Source organism: Mesoplodon bidens (genome assembly GCF_964165515.1).
Source record: "Mesoplodon bidens genome assembly, chromosome: 14".
In the NCBI taxonomy this organism is placed as follows: domain Eukaryota; kingdom Metazoa; phylum Chordata; class Mammalia; order Artiodactyla; family Ziphiidae; genus Mesoplodon; species Mesoplodon bidens.
The window spans coordinates 12,024,944-12,037,355 of NC_138170.1; the positions used below are offsets into that span (position 1 = coordinate 12,024,944).

General features: G+C 46.2%; 1 protein-coding gene across 2 annotated transcripts; it reads left to right on the forward strand.

The window, feature by feature from the left end:
- Nucleotides 1–4,629: 4,629 nt before the first annotated feature.
- IL1B (interleukin 1 beta) lies at nt 4,630–11,748 on the forward strand. 2 transcript variants are annotated; one of them, XM_081254103.1, is made up of 7 exons: nt 4,630–4,678; nt 5,378–5,439; nt 5,977–6,025; nt 7,680–7,878; nt 8,667–8,828; nt 10,129–10,259; nt 10,982–11,748. In XM_081254103.1, the coding sequence occupies exons 2-7, from the start codon at nt 5,393–5,395 to the stop codon at nt 11,192–11,194; spliced, it is 801 nt and encodes a 266-aa protein (XP_081110229.1). In that variant the 5' UTR covers nt 4,630–4,678; nt 5,378–5,392; the 3' UTR covers nt 11,195–11,748. The 2 variants fall into 2 exon arrangements, with proteins under 2 accessions (XP_081110229.1, XP_081110228.1); XM_081254102.1 differs by lacking the exon at nt 4,630–4,678 and adding an exon at nt 5,136–5,286.
- Nucleotides 11,749–12,412: the final 664 nt, after the last annotated feature.

Here is a 12,412-nt window from a genome sequence, read left to right on the forward strand (position 1 = left end):
CCTGCAGGCCATACCCAGTTAAGCCCATCCATTTACGTATTACCCATGGCTGCTTTCTCGTAACAGTGGTAAAGTTGAGTGGTTGCAACAAAGCCTAAATTATTTGCTATCTGGTTCTTTTATACATAATGTTTCCAGGCCCCTGGTACAAGTTGTATCAGAGTACTATGTCTGTGGCCGACTCTCCTATACACATGATGTGTGCCAAAAGATATAGAGCACAAAGCCCTTGATATCCACCTTACCCACCCAGGGCTTTTCTGTTGGATCCAAAGGAAGGGCAAGTTTTCACTAGGCTCTCAGAGGTGAAATAATGACTGAGCCTAAGGGAAGAGGCCACAGGAGACCATATACCTCGCTGGACCAAGCCTCCTGCTTATATATCTAAGCCCTCCTTGTTCTAGACCTAGAGGAAGGATGGAGCATTCCTGGAGTCTGTCTGTCGCCTCTCTGAGTACCTGGGTCCAGGGGGGTAGGAAGCAGGCCCAATTGAGATGATGCTGTGAGAGGAAGAGCAGAGGTCTCAAAACTAAAAATCAGACTGCGCATTCCCAAATAATCCCCAAAGCAGGAGGAAAAGGAGTCAGGTATTCATGGAGACAGGTGTGGCTACACAGGACATTGTTTATACTTTCAGGTACCAGAAAGACCCGTGGAAATAATGGAAGGAAAATCCAGACTCTTATGAACAATGTTAGGAAGTCAATGCCAAGGATGAGAAGGGACGTGGGGAAAATGGGAGGGATGGTTGTGCCTTAGTTCTGTTCTGAGCAAGGGAGTGAACAGGGAAGGAATAGCCCACAGCGGGGAGCAGTCATCACTATATGTATCATGATGATATAAGAAGTAACCCATGATTATTTTGCTGGTCTTCTTGTTCAAAGTGATTGAAGACCATTTCAGTGAGGCCAACCTTGATAAGAGAGGTTCAATGCCCAAGATCAGGCATAAGATGGTACCAAGGCACTTGCTGCTCTGAATCAGTGCCAGGATCCTGTCTCAGAGGAATGACCTACCAGGGTAGAGGGCAACTTGCAGCTGAGAAGGGCTTGGGTGACTCAGTAGCTGAAGAATTCCCCAAAAGCTGGAGCTCCCTGTGACATCCTGGCATTGCCAACACCCCTCCCCACTTCTGCTTGGTCCATTTCCCTGGGTGTCTGCATCTCCATCTCCATCGTCGTGTCTCTTCCAGGCCCTCCCTCCATGCAACTGCATCTGTAGTGAGATGTTTTCTGTTTATTGGGAACCGGAAAGAAGTGCTGGGGCCTGAGTGGTCTCCTTGGAAAGACAGGGTTTAATACATGCATTGTGCAACCGGCCTGCTTTACACAATAAGAGGTTTCACTTCCTGAGATGGGCAGGATGCTGCCAGGTTTTGGGTCTGGGCTACAGGGTCAGGATGAGACACAGCAGAACTGTAGAGAGTACTACGTCAAAGGGCATTGCCCCATGGCTCCAAAATTTCCCTTGAGGAGAAAGACTGAGGACTCATGCACCCTGGATACTGGTGCATGAAGAGGCTGGAGAAGTAGATTCATTCCTGACCCCTATCTCGATTCCCAGAAAGAGAATGGATTCACTCAGAAATGACACGAGTCCCTTGCATACCTGCCCTCCTGTCACTGGTTTTCACCCTCCTTCACTCAGCTTGTAATCACATCAGCGACTGAGTGTGTGTCTGTGTTCTCTGTCAGGAGAACTCACAGAGCTACCAGACCACCGGGTCCTGTGGACCCCCAGCATAAAGAGTCTGAGGAAGGTGGTAGTTCCTTCAGTGAGACTTGAGGACCAGGGGTTCATTTCCAGGGTGGATCTTATGAAGGCACAACAGAGTCATCCACCAGGCTCCCTAGGCAGGACCTCTGGGGAGTCTGCACAAACACCCAATTTTATGAGGACTTAGGGACTATTGTTCCCCAAACTCCCAAGAAATGGATGCATTGAATAGGATGCAGCTTTTAGATTCTCTCTGAAACATATAACTTTCCAAAGATGGGATTCTTGTGTCTGCCTTCCTGATATCAAGATACTGGGAGCCCAATCAGAAGGTTGGTTGGTGAAGCCACTGCATCATCCTTGTCCACAGTAGAGTCTATTTCCCTCCAGCCTGTGAAAGTCAGCAACTCTGTCCCATGAACCATGCTGTGCAAGCCCAGGATTTGGCACAGAGTAAGCACATCCTTGTTTGAGTAAAAACACTGTCAAATTCCTGCTCACCCTTTCAGGCAGCAAAGCTTTACTGCCTGAACTTGCATGTCACACACTGTACTAGACCCAGCTCTAAAAGAGTTCACAGCCTCCTAAGGGAACCAGGTAAGTGAGCCAGGTTTCAATTCGGTGCTATAATAAGTGCTATAATATTGATGTGACAAAGGGGGTAGAGAAGGCACCGTTCCCAGACTCCATGCCCCACTTTTGACCCGGTCATTCATTCCTTCTTCTAGGGCTACCCTGGGGCAGTATCCTGGGCAGGCACTCCTCTGGTGTCTGAGTTAAACAAAGTCTGGTGCATTTCTGTACACTAACAGCAAAATACCTAAAGAGAAATAAAGAAAACAATGCCATTTACAATAACATCGAAATACAAATAAATTTAACCAAGAAGGTGAAAGATCTGTACACTGAAAATTATAAGACATTGATGAAAGAAATCAAAGACACAAATAAATGGAAAGATATCCCATGTTTGGGACTAGAGTAACTAATATTGTTAAACTGTCCATACTACCTAAAGCCGTCTATAGATTCATTGCAATCCCTATCAAAATTCCAATGGCGGGCTTCCCTGGTGGCGCAGTGGTTGAGAGTCCGCCTGCCGATGCAGGGGACACGGGTTCGTGCCCCGGTCCGGGAAGATCCCACATGCCATGGAGCGGCTGGGCCCGTGAGCCATGGCTGCTGAGCCTGTGCGTCCGGAGCCTGTGCTCCGCAACGGGAGAGGCCACAACAGTGAGAGGTCTGCATACCGCACACACACAAAAAAATTTCAATGGCATAGTTCACAGAAATATAACAAACAATCCAAAAATTTGTATGGAATCACCAAAGGCCCTGAAGAGCCAAGGCAATCTTAAGAACAGCAAAGCTGGAGGCATCACACTTCCTGACTTCAGACTATATTACAGAGATATATATCTCTAGGTAGAGATATACAATATGTATATAAAAGAATATTATTTAGCCATAAAAAAAGAAGAAACTCCTGCTGTTTGTCACAACGTGGATGAACCTTGAGGGTGTTATGCTAAGTAAAATAAGTGAGAGGAATTCAAATGCTATATGATCTCACCTATAAGTGGGATCTTAAAAAAAAAAAAAAAAAGCAAAACTCACAGGAACAGAGAAAAGAATAGTGGTTGCCAAGGGCTAGAGGTTGGGAGAAATGGGGAGATGTTGGTCAAAGGGTACATACTTTCAGTTATAAGATGAATAAGTTCTGGGAATCTAATGTACAGTATGGTGACTATTATTAGCTACATTGTATCACTGTATCATATGGCGGAAAGTTGCTAAAAGAGTAGATCTTAAATGTTCTCACCACCATATATATATGTATGTATATGTATGTATATGTGTGAGGTTATGGTTGTGTTAACTAACCTCATTGTGGTAATCTTTTTGATATATATATATATATATATATATATATATATACACCAAATCATCATGTTGTACACCTTAAACTTATACAACATTATATGTGAATTGCATTACAATAAAGCTAGAGAAATAAACAAAGTCTAATAACTCTTGGACTTACCAAGGGATATAGCCTCAGCTGAATAATCTTATTTGCAAAAATTTTCACTTTTCAGAGTTAACAGAAAAAAATTCTTTTAGGCAAAAAACATCTCTGCATCTTAAAAAGGGAATGTGATCACGAAGCCTGACTTATTCACAATCTTTTCAAATATGTTCTCAATCCAGGCTCATTTCACTGTTCACCAAACACTGATGTAGATTCCATATGCAATTGGCTAGGGTACCAGCACCTGGTCTGAATGGGTTGGATGAGCTTGTCACCAAGGTTTCCCCAGCCCCATCTGGAGCCTGGACCCCTGCACTACTGTGTTTTCATCCTAGCAAGATCAAGTGTCTCCCCAGAGGCTCCGGTAATTGACCCGGAGCCCCCAAGGTAGAAGACAGCACGCTGGGTGCAGAACTGGTAGGGATACTGTTACTTCATTAGGCCCATTTAGCCATCTCCAGTGGGAAGGTTCCTAAACTTATGTGCAAAAAGTGAGGGAGCATTTGTGTGTGTGTCTCTCCGCATGTCTTCCACTTTACCCCAGAGATCCTAAATTAAAACGTCCTTCTAACCTAGGAAAACCCAGTATTTTTGATTGACATCATCTGCACAATAGTTGTCAGAAAAAACAACATATATTTGCATGATGACACATTTGCAAAAATGTGTCACAGTTTGCTACCACTTGCCCTTCCAAGGATTAAAGAATTATTTCAGTTTACCCTCTCCCAGAAGTTCCCATCCATCCTCTTTTTTTTTTTTTAACTTGGTTGTGAAATCAGTTAACCAAACGGGAAATTTCTCAGCTCCTCACTTCTGCTTTTGAAGGCCATAAAATAGTGAGGGAGAAACTGGCAGACAGCATACCTCCTGGAGGCACAACAGGCCACTCAGGGATTCTATTCTCTCCAGGCAGCCTTCATTGCCCAGGTACCACTTTAATTCTTCCTTATGACTAGGTCCTAAGAGAGTCTCTCTCTCTCTCTCTCTCTCTCTCTCTTTCTCTCTCTCTCTCTCCCCCTCTCTCTTTCTCTCCCTCCCTCCCTCCTCCCTCCCTCCTTCTGTCTTGGCCTGAGTGCTGGGCTTTTTGCACAAATGCCAGGTGTAGTATAACGCCATAACTTGCAAAATATTGCCGATTAATACTGCTTATCTTGCAGTTGGTGTCTGAGAGCTCAGCATCAAACCTCTGCCCCAGGTCTCCTAATAAATCCACTTCTGGTTTGGGCTTGATTTAGCAAATGCTTTACTCTGGACCCAAAGGATGACTCTTTCATGCATTCACTTATGCATTCAAAGATTGCTTCTTGGGCTTCCCTGGCGGCACAGTGGTTGAGAGTCCGCCTGCCGATGCAGGGGACACGGGCTCGTGCCCCGGTCTGGGAAGATCCCACATGCCGCGGAGCGGCTGGGCCCATGAGCCACGGCCGCTGAGCCTGAGCGTGCGGAGCCTGTGCTCCGCAACGGGAGAGGCCACAGCGGTGAGAGGCCCACATACGGCAAAAAAAAAAAAAATTGCTTCTTTGCATGCCTGCCAGGTACTAGATGCTGAGGGCAATTCACGTGTGAAGGCAGCCCTCGTGGGGACTGGCATGGCAAATTGTCACACATTTTCTCCTCTTTACACAGGTTTCTGAAGCAGCCATGGCAACGGTACCTGAACCCGCCAACGAAGTGATGGCTTACTACAGGTCAGTGGGAAAATTGATACCAGTAATGTGAACAGGGCTCCCCTCTCAAGAGTGTGGAGTGTGTCATCTGTGCTTGAAGACCAGATTTGCCACCCCAAACTGCCTCTTTCAGTGGCAAGCAGGGTTCCAAGGCAAACCTGGTTTAAAGACTGATTTCCCACTGTAAGTCTGGCCTTGGCACCCATAGGCCATCTAGATGTTGCTGCAGGGACTGCCTGCAGAGGGCAAACAGGAAGGAAAGACGCCAGGTGGACAATACAAGGGATCCCTTGCCACATTTGGCTTACATGAGTCGGAAAGCTCAGATTTTAACTGGGCTGGAAGTTAGGTCTCAGCATCCAACAGACAGCAACGGGGGTACCTGCCCGGCCTCATTTGTTTTTCCATTGCATATCACCACGGAACCTGGCAGCTTCAGGCAGCCCTAAGGAACATGCTGTTCGCAGTTTCCTATTAAAGGTGAAGATGGTTTGCGGGGAAGGAAAAATAATCTTGTGCAGGAGACATAATTGAACAATCTCTCTGTTTTTATTACAGTGACGAGAATGACCTGTTATTTGAGGCTGACGGCCCCAAACAGATGAAGGTGAGTCCATGGGCTTCGCTCTCCACACATGAAGGGGCTCTGACATGGGAAAGACTCAAGGAAAGGGGTCTACCTTGTTCCTGTGGAATTTTGTGTTCGAATGATTTTCTCCTCTTCCGGTGAGACAGACGCGGGCTGGTCACTACGTAGCTCCCACGCCACCACAGTGGTTCACTGAGGCTTGGTGATGGTGGCCATGCTTGCAGAGGGTGAGGGGGAATTACAGTGGAGATAGTGTTTGCTGTCTCATGTTAGGAAGACGGTCCAGGCTCCAATGCAAATTTGATTCTCCTTTTAGAAGAGGCTTTTAGCCCTAAGAGTGATGAAACTACGTTAATCACTTAAGTCACACTCTGAGACCCAGAGAAGATGATCTTGAGAATGAACATGTCTGCATCCTTTAAGGGTGGAGTTGTTTTTTGCTCCCTGGAGAGGAGCTTATGATAACAGGGAGTGGATGATGTACAGGAAAAGTTTAGTTGGGGGTGGCAAGAAAATTATTCACTTGCCAGTAGGTCTTGGTCAAGTCATTTTACCCCTCTGATCCTCCTCTGAAAAATAAGGCTCATGAGCTGGATGATGTCAGAGACCCTAGCATCCCGCAGCCTTCAGTTCTGAAATACTGTCAACAGGAGCTAAGTCTTTCCCAGCAGAGGAGTATTTCTCTGACTCTTATCTTTACAGAGAGCCTCGCTGATGTTCCAGCTGGCTCTTCTCTTCTGTAAGAGGCCTGATGACTTTCCCAGTGTGTCCAGCCATCAGCCCAGCTAATGCAGTTGTACAGATGAGCAGGCAGCTACTTCTCTCTTACTTTTTTAGTTCATGGCAGCCTCCTCCAGCCTCCTCATCCAGTCTCAGGCTTGTTAAAAGCACATTTCTTTAAAGTTTTTAAAACCAGCGTAACTGGTTTTCTCCGGCCCTGGGTGGAGTGCGACTTCTGTGCCCGGCCCTCCTCTACCGTCTCTTCCGGGAGCCTGGCTCTCCCTCATCTGGGGCCTCTGCTCTGGGCAGGAACTTCTCTCGCACTCAGCTTTCCTCTGCACTGTTACATGTCTCTTTAGCTGTCCTTCAAGCTTTTAAACCATTATCGTGCCTTGGGGGCAACCTCAGTTAAGCCTTAATGCAGTTAGTTATACAGGTTCTCTGAATAAGGTGGAAATGGGAACCTATTTCACGAACAGTAACCACTTTTAAAGTATTGGCAGGTTATTTATGAGAGAACATTTGAGAAAAAAAAAAAACTTGTATAGAATAATTGTTGATTGAGCATAGATGTATTGAAAATATGATGATCATCATTGCCATGAAAAATTAACTACATAGTGTTAGTGCATTAGATTTACAAAAATATCAAAAGTGTAAGAAGGTATAAGTTTATGGTTAGGTGGAGCGTGTGTAAAAGAGATAAGGTAGAAATGGGATTTATTCTAGAAGAATACCACATAGAGCATCAGAAAGCCAGCGTTTTAGTTTTGGGTCTGCCTGTCTCTTGCCACGTGCCCTTGGGTAAGCCACTTAACCTCTCTGGGCTGCGGAGAGATGAACGTTTATCCTTAGAAGCTCTGTTACCCCCTCCTTCGTCCTCTCTCAGGTCAAAACCAGAGTTTTCTGGCACAAGCACCTTCCCACGCTGACTTCCTTATTCTCTCCACAGTGCTGCGTCCAACACCTGGACCTCAGCTCCGTGGGAGATGGGAGCATCCAACTGCAAATCTCCCACCAGCTCTACAACAAGAGCTTCAGGCAGGTGGTGTCAGTCATCGTGGCCATGGAGAAGCTGAAGAAGATTCCCTGCTCACAGGCCTTCCAGGACGATGGCCTGAGGAACATCTTTTCACTCATCTTTGAAGAAGGTACCTAATGAGAGCTGAGGGCAGACACAAGATTGCTGGTCATTTCCTTCTCAGAGGCCGTAACCCAGCAGTCAACTAAACTTCCCTAAAGCTGAAACCCTTTAAAAGTAGAAGGCCCAGCAGTGAGAGGCAAACAGAGACACCTAGAAACCCAATTAATCATCTCTTTAGTTGAAACTATTCTTTTTTTTTTGTCTTCCATCAGATTGATTTGTTCACTTAAAAGATTTTTTAAGGAATTTTTTACTGAAATGATGGTGTAACTGGCTATAGTGCTCTTAATCTTAAGAATGGAAGCTTTTCCAGAATATATTTATAGTCACGCATAAAATGGTACCCAAAATGTTACATCTCAAGACACGACTGTATACAATCCAATTTGGTGATGGTTTTAGTCTCATTTTTAGTTGTTGAAACTATTCTTAAAATAGGACCTTGATAACTACTGATATTTGCAAAGCACCCAATCATTCTGAGGGCTTTCACTTATGTATCTCCTGCGAGTCTCAGAATATCCCTGTTGGGCCAGTTCTATTGCCACTGCCATTTTACATAAGTAGCTCCACGGCTCATCCACAGCCATCAATAGAGCTGAGGCTTGAACCCAAATCTTAGGGTGCCAGGCCCAGTGTTCTGACGCACCCCAGCTTCCTCCCCACCAATGTTATAATCAAGCTTCGGCTGTGCATGCTCAGATATCCTCCGAGGAACCAAATTCTGCTGCTTCGCAGCATCAGGCCTGCCCTTCTGAGCTTCCACCTAAACGACGTCTGTGCTCCACATTTTAGAGCCTGTCATCTTTGAAACGTACAGTGATGAACTTCTGTGCGACGCGAGTGTGCAGTCGCTGAACTGCAAACTCCAGGACAAAGAGCAAAAATCCCTGGTGCTGGCTAGTCCATGTGTGCTGAAGGCTCTCCACCTCCTCGCACGGGACGTGGACCGAGAAGGTACCTGGGGACACCCTGCTTCTTTTCTTGGCCTCCTGGTAGCTTGTTAATTCTCTACACTTTCAACAGAGTAGATGATTCAGGCAAATGATCAACAGTAGTGAAATAACATATAATAAAGGATATGGTAGTGCCATGTCAGTGCTTCTTTTAGAAAGGAGTCATTTGATGGACAAGACCTAACTGCCTGTGGGTTCTTTCTTCCTGTCGTTGGAGTTGAAACTAGAATGGTGAGGAGATAATTTGTTCCCCCACCTCATTCCCAGCCCCACCCCCTCACCCCTAACATCTTTCCCGCCCAATACCAGATGGTTCCTTAGAGGGAAACCTTACTGACAAGCAGGAACTTCTATCTCTCTACTGTCACTGGCAATTGTCTCAAGTCCGGGGGGCCCATGGGTTGTGGGAATCTGCCTGGCACTTTGCCACCATGGCTGAATCCTGTATGCAGGGGTGCGGTCAAGGGGGCAGCTGAAAGAAGCAGGCTGTTCTCTTCCAAGGCTGCTGACCTTGGAGAGAGGCATCACTGGGGGAAGGCTTCCTGGTGTCAGCCAAGCCAAGACAGCCCTGTTTCTTTAGAATTGCACTATGAGCGTGACCTTGGGGCCTCCAAGTGAGACAGCTATGACTAAGGAAGATTAAAATGCATGTCTCGGGCTTCCCTGGTGGTGCAGTGGTTGGGGGTCCGCCTGCCAATGCAGGGGACACAGGTTCGTGCCCCGGTCCGGGAAGATCCCACATGCCGCGGAGTGGCTGGGCCCGTGACCCATGGCCACGGAGCCTGTGCTCTGCAACGGGAGAGGCCACAACAGTGAGAGGCCCGCGTACCGCATTAAAAAAAAAAAAATGCGTGTCTCTCTTTGCAGCCACTTTTCCCAGCTAAGCTCCTTTCCCAGGTTCTTCCCACTTCCTTCTCTACGTTCCTGAAACAGATCCGTGCCCGATGTTTTCCCGGGACCCAGCTTTCTCTCTTTTCTCGCTTTTCACGTTGATCAAATTGTTCTGCTCTTGTGGATGGACACCTCACCCGTCAGGGACAAGATGACTCTCTGCAGTTTCTAAAAATCAGACCCCCTGATTCTTCTTTGCCACTGTGGTGAGGCTCTGAGAAGCCCCTAAACCTTCTTTGAGGAAAAACCTGATTCAACCAACTGAACCTGCTATGGTCTGCGAGAAGCCCCATTACCCTGTCTGTTAAGCCATAGGAACCTTGGTGTGGGTTTCCGCAGAGGATGCTAAATTGTAAGAGTCCCTGCAGTGCTGTGTGTCCCTAACCATAAGACCCCTTTCCTCTTCCCAGTGGTTTTCTGCATGAGCTTCGTGCAAGGAGATGAAAGTGAGGACAAGATACCTGTGGCCTTAGGCCTCAAGGAAAAGAATCTATACCTGTCTTGTGTGATGAAAGGCGGTAGGCCCACCCTGCAGCTGGAGGTGAGTGGGTACCAGGGGCTGAAGGCCCTTCTCAGGATCCTCTGAAGGACCCCTAGCCATCACTTTCTTCCAAGACAACTACCTCTTCCCCTTAGAAATTCTGGGAGCAGGGCTACCTGGTAATTTTGCATAGATGTAAATAAGTTTAATGTAAGTGTTAAATGTATGCAACTTTCACTCCCACCACAGAAAATGAAATCATTATGTAGATGTTCTTGTGTCTTGCCACTGTTACCACCCAATAGATTATACATTGTTAAGGTTGCTCCACTTGATAGATGACGCTTTGGGAACTTAATCTGCTCAGGGGACCTGTCACCTGTCATCATTTCCAACCCTCTCCCAGAATCACACCTCCCCTCACCTGCTTTCCCAGCAAAAGCTTCATTTCCAAGCTGAAGGGCCATGAGGAAAAATACAGCAAAGTCCCTGGAAACAGATACACCTAGGAGCTTTAACCTAATTTTCACTTTTGAAAAACATTCCCACCTCTGTTATGGTCCCTAGCATTTGACGCTAAGTTTCAGAAAAGGATAAGGGACATCTTCAGTCACCACACAGAAACCTGGGGTCTCAAAGATAACTCAGGAGTCTGGCTCCTGGGCCTGTGACCTGCGTATCCATTTTCTCTGTAGCCGACCCAGAGAACATCTTTGTCCAGATCAGAGTAGAGCGTCTGTGTCCCTGCCCTCATGAAAATGTTTATTTCTGTTTTGCTGCAGGAGGTAGACCCCAAAACTTACCCAAAGTGGAAGATGGAAAAACGATTTGTCTTCAACAAGACAGAAATCAAGAATGTAGTTGAATTTGAGTCTGCCCTGTACCCCAACTGGTACATCAGCACCTCTCAAGCAGAAGAAAAGCCCATCTTCCTAGGACAATCCAAAGGCGGCCATGATATAACTGACTTCACCATGGAAATCATCTCTCCCTAAAGGAAGCTGCACCCAGAGTCCATATGGGCTGAATGACCCTGAGGGCTGGCAGAAGGGGAACCGAAGAGCATGGCTGCAGCCTGAACTTCACTGTTGTCTAATCAATGCCCAACTGCCCTCTGTATGTTCGTGCTAGGAGATCTCCTGCCCACCAGCCAGCAGGAATAACCCCACTCTTCTTCCGCCTGTCCTCAGACCCCACCCACTGAGCCAGCCCTCTCTCACCTCTTCCACTCGCTCAAAGCCAGCCTGGCAGAAACCATGGCACACTAGGTTCAAAGAAATCCTCTGTCCTTTGCACACAGCTTCTGATGAGTGACAATTTAACTATTTATTTATTTATTTATTGGTGGGTTAATCTATTTAATTTAATTCAAGGGGGCCAAGAAGCAGCAGAGTCTGTGAAAAATCCTAGTCTTTGACATCTATGGAACCAATTTCATTTGGGCTAGTGTGCCATCTTGATATTAAGTCCTTTCACTAAGCCTGAAAACATTTAAGCTCAGATCATTTAAACAGGAATATTTATGAATGAGGAAGGATGATCAGATTGTTCAATGATTTTGAAATAAATTTCACTGAAAACAAATTTTTTGCCACGTGGTCATTGACTTGTCTTGGATCTGACATAGAAGAGTCAAGGTAAATGGGGCCATGAGCATTCTCCTTGGGGAGTTAGAAGCCCATTCCTCATCACTGAATGCAAAATACTTAGGAATATCACTGGCCAGAAAAGACCAGCCTTGATACCTCACCCTTTCATTTCTATTGTTCATCAAAAGTATATCTGGTGCACAAGCTTCCTCTGATAAACAGGATCAACTAAAACATTATGGGGAGTAAGCATTGGTGGTAACAGCTGCCAAGTATTTCTCTATTCGTTTATCCAACAAACATGTATTAAGCAAAAGCTATGTCTTAAGGGCTGGGGGTACAGAAACCGGAAAGGTAAGGCGTTCCTAGTTAGATAGGAGAGGCAGACATATACAAACACACAAAAAAGGCAGCATAACAAGTAGATGATACAAAAAATGAAAGGAGCAGCTAAGAGGGTTGACAAGATCTGCTCTGGGGGACGGAGGGCCAAGTGGGGTGACATTTCAATCAGGCCTAAAAGCATGAGCAGGAGTTCCCCACACAAAGGAAAGGAAAGGGTACTCCAGGTAGAGGGAACTGTATGAACACAGGCCTGGAGGGTATAGGAGGAACGAGACCAGG

Coding starts and splice junctions, on each gene's coding strand:
- IL1B (XM_081254102.1), top strand. CDS start 5,143: ATGCCGCGGAGCGGCTGGGCCCATGAGCCACGGCCGCTGAGCCTGAGC. Junction 5,287..5,377: donor CTTCTTTGCATGCCTGCCAG/GTACTAGATGCT, acceptor CTCTTTACACAG/GTTTCTGAAGCAGCCATGGC. Junction 7,879..8,666: donor TTCACTCATCTTTGAAGAAG/GTACCTAATGAG, acceptor TCCACATTTTAG/AGCCTGTCATCTTTGAAACG.